Consider the following 11041-nt stretch of genomic DNA (forward strand, 5'->3'; position numbering starts at 1 on the left):
TGCTTTCAGCTGCTGAAGAATGAAAATATGATCTTCACTCTTGCCTCTTTGCACTTTTCAAATTTTATATTTATCTCCATTCAATCAACTTCTGCCAAGTACCTTTCCAAGCATATTGTACTAACTAATGCCCTTTAATTTTTGATTCACTGTTATTAGCTTTTCTCTGTACAAAAAAAATAATAATGGCATTCTTACAAATGACAAGCAGAACGACAAACCTTTTCCAGTTATACCATTAACATATGTGGTCTGATTGCCAACATTCACAATTTATGATTTCAATTTTTTCTTGGATGTTAAAACTGATATTATTTGAATTCACTTTTTAACATCACTATCATTACCATTCATATCTTAGAAACAGTTATTCCAACATTCCCTCATTTCTAGTCTTTAATTTCAAACATAAGAGAGCTTCCGGTGGGAGGCGACGGCGATGGCGGCTAGCTTTTAGCCGTCCAGCTGGGGAAGTGTAGAGCCGCGGAGCGCAGCGCGCATCAGCTGGCCCGCGGCTCGGAAATCCCTTCCCGGGCAAAGGGAAGGGATAGAGAACGCAAGAGTAGAGGTAGAACCCCTGAACCCCCTCTGGATTTATTTCTAGAGGGGGTGAAAGGAGTGTTCCCTCGGAGCTCTTGCTGATCTCCGCCTCCCAGCTGTTTTTGCTTCCTCGGAAGCAAAAGAAACCGCCGCTTCTATCTCCGTGTTTACAGCATTTTGGTGAGTAATTTTTAAACGGACGGAGCAGTTTAAAGGATTTTTTGTTATATTTTAGGTGTTTATTTTTTTTATCTTTTGATTTTTACTATTTTTCCTCCTTTTCTTTGTTATACTAGTGAAAGGACTTAAGATGGCGTTTTGAAAGTGTCGGAGTTTTTTTTTCCTTTCTCTTTTGTTTTACTTTCCCTTTTTAAGGATTGTTTTTTGCTTTTGCTTTTGCTTTTGGCTTAGAATTTTTTTTTTTGAATTGTTTGCTCTTTTACTACTTATTCTTGGGATTTATTCTGGACTTTTAATGATTATAGTTTGTCTCTTTTTAAAAATTCTTTTTTTCTTTTTTTCCTCCTCCCTTTTTGGCTGGAGGGGAAAGGGAAGTGACAATTGTGCTTTTTAAAATGGCTTCAAAGAGGCAGCAGCCTTCCTCAATACCCAAGGTTATTTCTTCTCCTATAACTTCCACTGCACAGCTACAACAACAATCTAAACATGCACCACCGGCTCAGCCACCACCCTCCCCTCCTTTACCTGGACTTTCAGTGCAAGAGGTTAGAGGTATAATGGGAGAGATTGTAGTTCAAATGAGAGAGGAAATGACTCAATTTGTTTCACAGATTAAATCAGAAATTAAATCTGATCTCAAAGAAGAGATAACGGGGATAAAGTCTAAATTGCAAGAAAATAATAATGAATTACGACAAGATATACTGGCAGCTGTTTCAGGTTTGGCTACTGTGGTGGTTAAGCTCGATGCAAGGCTTGAGGAAGTGGAAGACAAAGTTGACTCTTTAGATGACAAAATTCAAGACGTGGAAAGGAAGGTGGACTCCTCACAAGAAGATATTTTGATGTTTCAGTACAGACAGATGGAGTATGCTCTGAGGATTAGAGGCCTCAAGGAAGATATGAATCAAGATTTGATGGAGGTGGTTCTTAGTGATCTGGCGCTGGCTTTGGATATGGATAAAGGAGAATTACAGAGAGAAGTAGAAAAAATTTATAGACTCAACTCCTGGATTGCTAAGCAGAAGAATTTGCCCAGAGATGTGGTGATTTACTTTACAAAGAAGTCCCTGCGGAATGAGATTATACAAGCTTTTTACAACAAAAGATTTCAGATTGCCGCCCAAGATGTCATCATTCTAAAGGAAATCCCATCTAAAATCTTAAGAAGTAGGAAAGACTTTGCTTTTTTAACCAATGAGCTTAAAGCTAGATCGATGCCATTCAGATGGGAAATTCCGATGGGTATCGTTTTGAGCCATGCTGGGACACGTTACAGATTGAATACAGTTGACAAAGCTAGAGATTTCTATACTTCGGTCCTGAGTGCAGGCTCAACTTCATCTGGTCGGAAATCTTTGAGTGCTAAGGAACCTGAGCAGCACTCTGAGGCACTAGATTTGGTTTCCGCAGGGATGATAGAAGTGGCAAAGCAACGCCAAACGGAGGCTAAAGAGCAGAGGATGACTCGTGCAGCTTATAAGCGTAAAGAGAAAGAGCAACGTAAAAAAGAGCCCAAAGAGAATTCTCCTGGAAGTCCATCACCGCCGGTGGGAGGAGCAAGACCCAAGAGTTATGCAACACATGCAGCTCTGTCAGAGTTTGATGGTGTCTTCTCCAGGCTGCGTGCCAAGGGAGATGGCAAAGTTTTTGACCTGGAATGTTAATGGATTGAATTCTCCTCAGAAACGGAAAAAAATCTTTTATTATTTGAAGCAACATACCAATGATGTTATTTGTTTACAGGAAACTCATATTCTACTTAAAGATCAGAAATATTTAGTTAATGCTCGTTTGGGATCTCATTTTATATCTCCTGCACCTGGGAAGAAAGGGGGAGTTGTTATATATGTCAAACAAAACCTGCCAGCTTGTCTGGTAGAATCAGATCCCCAGGGGAGATATGTGATGATTGAACTTGGTATTTATGGTAAGAAAGTACTTATAGTTGGACTTTATGCTCCAAATCAACAACAGGAACAATTTTATAAACAGTTACACCAAAAAATAACTTTGCTTGACTATAGATCAGTGGTACTAATGGGTGATTGGAATGGTGTCTTAGACACACAAAGGGATAAGAAAGGTTCCTCTCCTTTTCTTAAACAAGCAAGGCTACCTAAAGCCTTTTTTGATATGAAAGAAGACTGGGAATTAAGGGACTATTGGCGGGAACGTAATCAAGAGGAGAGAGACTTTACTTTTTTTTCTGACAGACACCAATCTTTTTCAAGAATTGACTTTTTCTTGATTACCACGGATTTGTATAATAAAGTAAAGAATGTAAAGATTTTTCCTAGATCACTGACGGATCATAGTCCAGTTTGGATGGAGTTGATTCAAGAGAAAGAGGAAAGAAGATCCTGGAGAGTTAATGAAAATTTGTTTAGACAAGAGAAGAATGTTCAAAAACTAAAGGAGTGTTTAAAGGACTATTTTGCTTTGAATATGTATAAGGGGACTTCAATGTCAATGGTATGGGATGCAGGTAAAGCATTTATGCGCGGTGTTTTGATAAAAATGAATAATTTTTATAAGCGAAATCAGATTCAGAAACGTAGAGAACTTGAAGATGAAATTAAACTAAAAGAAAGGGCTTTGATTCTAAATCCTTCTGATGAAAGTACTAAAGAATCTGTAAAGTTATTAAGGTCACAATTTAATATGTTGATAGCAGATCAAGCTGCAACCAATTTATTATTTATGAAACAAAATACATTTTGTAATGCTAATAAGCCGGGGAGATGGTTGGCTTATCAATTAAGAAAGAAACAGAGACAGAGAATAATAGAGAAAATAAATTATAAGGGTAAACTAGTTTCTCAGAAGGAATTAATTAAAAAATCTTTTTTGGATTATTATCAAAACCTATACAAATCTACTAATGTACAATTGTTAGATATAAATAAATATTTAGCTGAGGCAAGTTTTCCTAAACTGACTGAGGATCAGAAATATGAAATTAATGGTTTAATCACTAAGGAGGAAATCGCCTCAGCAATTCAACAATTGAAATTAGGGAAAGCACCGGGTACGGATGGGTTAACAGCTGTTTATTATAAAGCCTTAATGGAGGAGATGATTCAACCATTAAATGATCTTTTTAATGGTATCCTACAGGGTTTAGAGATTCCTCCTTCATGGCGTAGTGCTTTTATATCATTGATTCCAAAGGAGGATCAAGATCTTACTTTACCAAAAAACTATAGGCCTATATCTCTTTTAAACGTGGATTATAAGATATTTGTAAAAATTTTGGTAAATAGGCTTATGAGGGTGGTGCATCATCTTGTGCATAAAGATCAATCAGGGTTTATAACAGGAAGGTATATGAAAAACAATGTTAGACAAATTATTAATTTACTAGAATACTTAGATAAGAACAACCAAGTTTCTGCAGGGCTCATATTTTTAGATGCTGAAAAAGCATTTGACCAATTGAATTGGCATTTTATGCTAAGAGTAATGGAAGAAATGAATTTTGGTGAAAACATATTACAAGCCCTTAAGGTAATATATCAAAAACAAACAGCACAACTTATTGTTAATGGAGGTTTGTCGGAGGTTTTCACAATAGAGAAAGGTACTAGACAGGGGTGTCCTTTATCGCCATTGTTGTTTGTTTTAACATTGGAAATATTATTGATTAAAATTCGAGAGTCTCAGGAAATTAAAGGAATATATGTTAATAAAAAAGAATATAAGTTGAGAGCTTTTGCGGATGACTTGGTTGTTACTTTGTCGCAACCTGATTATTCTGTAGTAAACTTATTACAGTTGATTCACCATTATGGTTTGGTCTCGGGTTTTAAGATTAATGTAAATAAGACTAAAATTTTACCTAAAAATATGTCGAGTCAGGAGAAGCAGATTTTGGTTAACTCGACGGGTTTTGAGATTGTTAATAAGGTAAAATATTTGGGGGTGATGCTGTCTGTTTCTAATGCAAAATTATTTAAAAACAATTATGAAAGGTTGTGGGTCGGGGTACAGAAAGACTTGAAGAACTGGGAAAAGCTGCAATTATCCCTCATGGGAAGAATTGCAGTGATAAAAATGAATATTCTACCCAAGTTTCTTTTTTTGTTTCAAATGTTACCAATTTTGAAAAATGAGATTAATTTAAATGAGTGGCAGAAGGGTCTCAATAAATTTATTTGGGCAGGGAAAAAACCAAGGGTTAAGTTCAAAATTATGCAAGACTTCCGTGAGAGGGGTGGACTCAAGGTACCAAATTTGAAATTATATTATGATGCGGTGGTTTTAACATTAATTAGTGACTGGGTAAATTTGACAAATTCTGAGATACTTTATCTAGAGGGATGGGATTTACTTTATGGGTGGCATGCCTATTTAATATTTAATAAAAAAATAGATTGGGCTTTTAAATCTCATATTTTAAGAATTTCTTTACTTAGGATTTGGAGAAAATATTATAAAAGTGATTTTAAAGTACCATTATGGGCTATACCTTGGCATGCGATAGAAGGAATAAAAAGAGGGGTTAAAATGGATATGGTGTCTTATAGACAGTTACTTAAATGGGATGGACAAAACTGGCAATTAAAATCACGGGAAGAATTAGCACAAGAAAATTTTACTTATTCTTGGTTCCAATATAGGCAACTACTAGATAGATGGAAGATGGATTGCAAGGTGGGTTTTCTTAGAGAAGATGAAAATCTTATTAAGCAACTGAAGGATCAAAGACAAACCCACATTAAGAGAATTTATGGGGTTTTAGTTGAATTGGACTCAGAAACGGAACTAATTAAAGATTGTATGATTAGATGGGCGCAGAACTTTGGTGAGCCAGTTTCATTGGACACCTGGGAAACTATTTGGGTGAGAAATGTCAAATTTACTCAAGCACAGAATTTAAGGGAGAATTTTTATAAAATGTTTTATAGATGGCACCTTGATCCACAAAAAATGTCTTATATGTACCCTGACGTGCAACCTAAATGCTGGAGATGTGGTTACAAGGAGGCTTCTTATTATCATATTTGGTGGTCATGCAGAGAGATAAAAGCATTTTGGATCAAAATATGGTGGAATATCCAGAGAATTTTTAGAAGGAGGGTAAAATTCACTCCGCAATTATTTTTGTTAGGTATTGTTACAGATTGTGATACAAAGGAGGTTGTATTGATGTTAAACTTGATCACAGCCGCGAGGCTGTTAGTTGGACAATATTGGAAGAAGGAATCTTTGCCTACATTGCAGGAATGGTTTTTTAAAGTAGCTTATTTGGCGGAAATGGCAAAGATTTCGGCTTTCTTAAAGCAACAAACGCAAGAGAAGTTTTTTGCTATCTGGGACAAATGGATAAAATTTATACAATTTAGATTGGGTATACAAAAATATTATATAGCCTTTTCATAAGTTTTATTTTTATATATATTATAGATATCTTTTTTATATATATAAATATAGAGTTTTTAATTTAATTTTTATTTTTTTTTATTATTTCTTAAGCCTATATTCTGCTCTGGGAAGCTCAGGGGGGGGGAAGGGAGGGTTTTTGGGAGGGGTGTGGGGTGGGGTTTTTTTTTTTATATGTATTGTTTAATTTTTTTTTCTCTTTTGTATATGTTGTTTTTTGTTCTGTATTGTTCTTGTTTTTTTTGTAAAATTTATAAAACTTTTAATAAAAAAAAAAAAAAAAAACATACAATATAACTATTTTCCTTCCTCTTTCTCAATATTTATTCCTCTCATATTTCAATTCAGTTTTCCAAATACCGTAGTTGTCAAGTATGTGGATTTACAGATAATGAACTTTGTCATTCATCATGCTTTTTGCTTTCACATAATATTTTTAGTATGGATGTATGGATCTAAAGCCAAAAAGTTGCTTCAGATCAGGTATGGACATGCATGATTCACATGTCGTGTCTTCATTTTAGCTTCAGATAAGAAACTCAGCACTTTTCTTCTTTTCAATATCACAGAGAAAATAAATACTAAGTTACCACTCTTTATTGTGGCAAAGTCATCTGAAAGATGCCATACTATAAGCACACAACCAAAGCCCAATTTTACACAAGTGTGCTTATACTATTTTGCACAAACCAGGGTCTCTAATCTAGAGACAACACATGGTTGATTTTAATTTATTTGAAGACACTAAAATATATGCAAAATACCATGAAGTACCAAGTTATAGTTTTTCAGTATGCAGATTTAAAGTTTCTCAAATGGAAATTTTACTATTTGACACAGAATTCTATAGTCCAGCACAGCAAATCTCACTGAATGTGATGGTAATTACTAGGTAAACATGCATGTTCATAGCTTTTTCAGAACATTAGGAATCACTGAATTTCATTGTTCAGTAATTTAGTTCCTGCTTTAATTTTATTATTAATTATTTTAATCCTTTACAGTTACTTATTGTTAACAATTAAAAAAAACAAATCTTAAAAACAGATACTGGTTAACAATTGGAAATACTATACAGATATGTAACCATATCACTACGAATAAAAATCAAAAGAGAAAAAGAAACAGAAACAGAGTAGGGAAGAAAAGCACAAGCTTATTTCTCTGTCTTCTGAGCTTTATTAATACATGTTCAATCAATTCCACTATTTTTAATTAGATGATAGTGGGACATAATGAAGGTCCCTTCATTAGTTAGTTCCTTCTAACTCAGGGGTGTCAAACTCAATTTCATTGAGGGCCATCAGCATTGCGGTTGCCCTCGGGGGGGCTGGGTGGGTGGGGACAGGGTGGGTGCAGCCTACTGGGTGGGCGTGGATGGAGTGGGTGTGGCCTACTGGGTGGACATGGTCAACTCTACATCATTCGCGTCAAGGATGCCTGTGGGAGCCTGGGCAGGAATGGGACAGATCTGAGGGTCTCTGGCGAAGGGGGTGGGACCAGGGCAAGTGCCAAGGCATGGTCCATTACTTCATTCCTCACAAAGGGTGACACCTCCCCATCATGCACCCAGGGGGCGGGGCCGACGTGGCAGGGGTTTCTAGACAGCCTTGTGGAGCTAAGACTGAATGCGTTTCAGCATAGATGACCACCACAAAATTGTACATTGGCTCCCGGTTGGCCTGGGCCAGGGCCAAGGCAGTGGGGGCCGTTCCCTCACTGTTTCCAGGATGGCTTCACGGGCCACATGAAACCACTTCACGGGCCGCATCCGGCCCCCAGGCCTTGTGTTTGTCATGTCTGTTCTAACTGAATTAAAATCCTGAGATAATAGTTGACAATTTTAATGTTATTTAGGATCTACAGATTGAACTACTTAATGTGTTCTAACATAGAACTTTAGGAGTTACATCAGACATTTCCTATCTAGCCAATGATGCAAAAAGTGGATAACCAAGCTAGATTATCCAGATGCAATATTTTAAAGCAGAGACCCAAAAGAGAAATGCATGGTCACATTCAGAATGCTATTATTCAGAAATGAATAGGGGGAAGTTTACTATGTCAATACAGCTATTATCAAATATAGAATATGAAATGAAAAACCGGAATTATAACTTATGTTGAAAATATTTTGGATTGTACTAAGATATAAGGCATCTATGCCACTCTAAAGGTTAATTACACAATATCCATGGTGTTGTGTTGTAATCAATTACTGCTATAATAACATTTATTTTATTGTGCATCCATTTAAGCATTAAGATATTGTCAAATGCAATGTGTCAGCATAGTCCAGGAGTGGCAAATCTATGGCATGGGTGCCAGAGGCGGCACTCAGAGCCCTCTCTGTGGGCATGCATGCCGTCGCCTTCAGCTGGGTTTTATAAAACCTTTTCGCTTTAGGCCTCCACCGCCGTGTACAAAAAAAAAAAAAGTTCAATCAATCAGTCAATTTCAACTTCTCTTGGGAAAAAAAAGATCTTGCAAAGTTGGAATTGATTGAACTTTTTAGTCCCACCCAGTCTGCTGTTACCACTGCAACCATGCGCAGACAATGGGCCACATCTACCCAATGGGCCACACCCACCCGGCACTCGATGATACATAAGTGGGTTTTGGGTTGCAGTTTGGGCACTCGGTCTCTAAAAGGTTCGCCATTACTGGCATAGCCAGTTAAAAAACACTCAATAGCCGTCTTTTGCTCCCTGATTTTTCTGAAATGAAAAAAGTTGACTGAATTAAAAACATTATCCAATTCTAGAACTTTACTCATGGAAATCTGCTAAAAAAACTAACATACTAAGAATTTTGTGACAACTCCGGTGAAATTTAATCAAAGTGCCTCTTAGGGAATGTAAGAGTAGTCTTCATTTACCAACTTTGCTTGGGACTGGCAGCTCCATCAATAAGCAAAGCAATTGCTAAGCAAATTATATCCTGTAATCACCCCACTTAATGATGGCAGTAGCAGTTATGATTGAGATATCAAATAACCTCAGCTTGCAATTTCCTGTTGCCTTTCCCATTTACTCTGCTTGATAGAAGCTGGCTGGGAAGGTTGCAAATTGTGATCACATGGCCATATAACACTGCAATTGTACTAAATGCACAAAGGTTGCCAATGCCTGAATCATAATCCACAGTCCACAAGGATGCCGCGACTACTGTAAACAGGGGGACTGGTTGCTAAACAAATTATTATAAAGCAAGGATTAACTGTTGGTCCAGTCATTTGATGCTGAATGAGAAAGCACATTAATTTTTTCTGGAATTTTTAAACTCACATAAGTACACAGAGCTTTATTTGAATACTTGCTTATCTTCACAATGTACCAAACCCTGCAGCCATTTGATACTATGCATAATTTGAATTAATTCCTATTATAATGAATTCAGAATGCACAGAGAAGCAAAGACACTGTTGCTCCTTTACATTCCTACACTTTTGATTTAAAGACTATTCTTCAAATAGCCTTTGGTTATATGGTTCTTTTATATATTAACCAAAGAATGGTGTAATGGGATAAGTGTTGATTTTAAATGTCAATAATTTAAATTCCACACAAAAATGTTACACATTTTGTTATCTATCTCCATAGAAAAGGAATACAGGACACCAATGTAGCAAATCAATGATTGCTGAACTAGATACTGCCTCCCTGATCATTACACTGATTCTGCTATTTTTCTGGTCCTTATTTTGTCCTCATAGTTGCCAGTTGTTTGGAATGGCAAGCATAAATAGTGGTATTTACTAAATCAATTGCACTGGAGCTGTAAAGCAAAGCTTTACCATGAAGGGATTCAAACTCATGTTCAAATATATCATTGCATGCTTATCTTCCAGGATTTACTTTGTTTATCAAGCCACTTCCTTCAAGACTGTCAAAATGCATCCCTTCCATTATTTATAATGAGCAGCACTAATTAGACTTAGACCTCAGGGCACGGAATTTCTTTAGATTACAACTCTGAATCCTTTACATCTCTTGCATGATAATAAATGAAAAAATACTTGGCTTAACTGGGGTCTGCTTTATCTGAACAGGTGAAAAGGCACTTGTCTGTAAGCGAAAGGAACAAAGCACAGAGATATTATCGCGTCTCCGTCCCAACTTATAGAAAAGAGGCTAGACAGAGCAGGGATGTTCTACGGAGCAGATGCTAGCCGCCTCCTCGTTACCTGGTCTTTTTTCCGTGAGAAAAAAAATATATACACGACGAGACGGCTCAGCTCAAAGGCCTCGCTCCCAACTGACCATCCCTTCGGATCCGAAGAAGCCTGTGACACACTCCTCCAGATGGAGACGAAGCGGACTGCGCGCCTACCTTTCGCGACCGTATCCCCGAATTGGTTTCCTCTCCTTAGCAAGTCCCCGTCTGCGGTCATGGTCGTTACAGTCTCCCTGCTCTTTACTCACCTTGATACCGACGGGAGACGGCGTAGCAGGCAGTGAGCAGGAGAACAGCGCCCAGCGCCAGCGCTTTGGCGCTCCTCACGCTGAAGTAGTGGTTGATCTCCCGTTTGCCCAAGCTGTAGGCCAGGGCCGCCATCTTGGCTCCTCCATGACAACAGTGCGCGAAGAAGCGGGCGGGAGGCGCACACGGGCAGCGCTGGGCTCCCAGGAGGAAAGGCGAAAGCAGCTGCTGCTGCCGCCGACGCCGCCACCGGAGGCGGCGGAAAGGCAAGTAGATGAACGGCCCAGCCGCAGCTGAGAGGGCGTCACTACAACTCGTTTGGGTCACTCCTGCTCAGCGTCCCGCCGCCTCTGTCAGCAGCGTAGACCCTCCCTTGCTTTCTCTTCCTCCTCCTCGTCACCTTTTCAACTCGGCAGCCAGGAACACGTGCACCGGATCTGCGGTCTCTTGGGGCGACGGCCTCGGGCAGCGTTCCTCAAAATTTAACAATTGGAAGATAGGCTGACTTCAACTC

General features: G+C 38.1%; 1 protein-coding gene across 1 annotated transcript in view; it reads right to left on the minus strand.

The window, feature by feature from the left end:
* The window catches only part of CASD1 (CAS1 domain containing 1), a 58610-nt gene extending 47948 nt beyond the window's left edge, over positions 1-10662 (minus strand). Inside the window, exon 1 of the mRNA XM_039341483.1 lies at positions 10530-10662. Coding sequence (XP_039197417.1) covers positions 10530-10662 — 133 coding nt within the window. The remainder of the gene's footprint in view (positions 1-10529) is intronic.
* Positions 10663-11041: the final 379 nt, after the last annotated feature.

This window comes from Crotalus tigris, unplaced genomic scaffold (genome assembly GCF_016545835.1).
Source record: "Crotalus tigris isolate CLP2741 ecotype Arizona unplaced genomic scaffold, ASM1654583v1 scf7180000017765.3138416, whole genome shotgun sequence".
NCBI classification, from domain to species: Eukaryota; Metazoa; Chordata; class Lepidosauria; order Squamata; family Viperidae; genus Crotalus; species Crotalus tigris.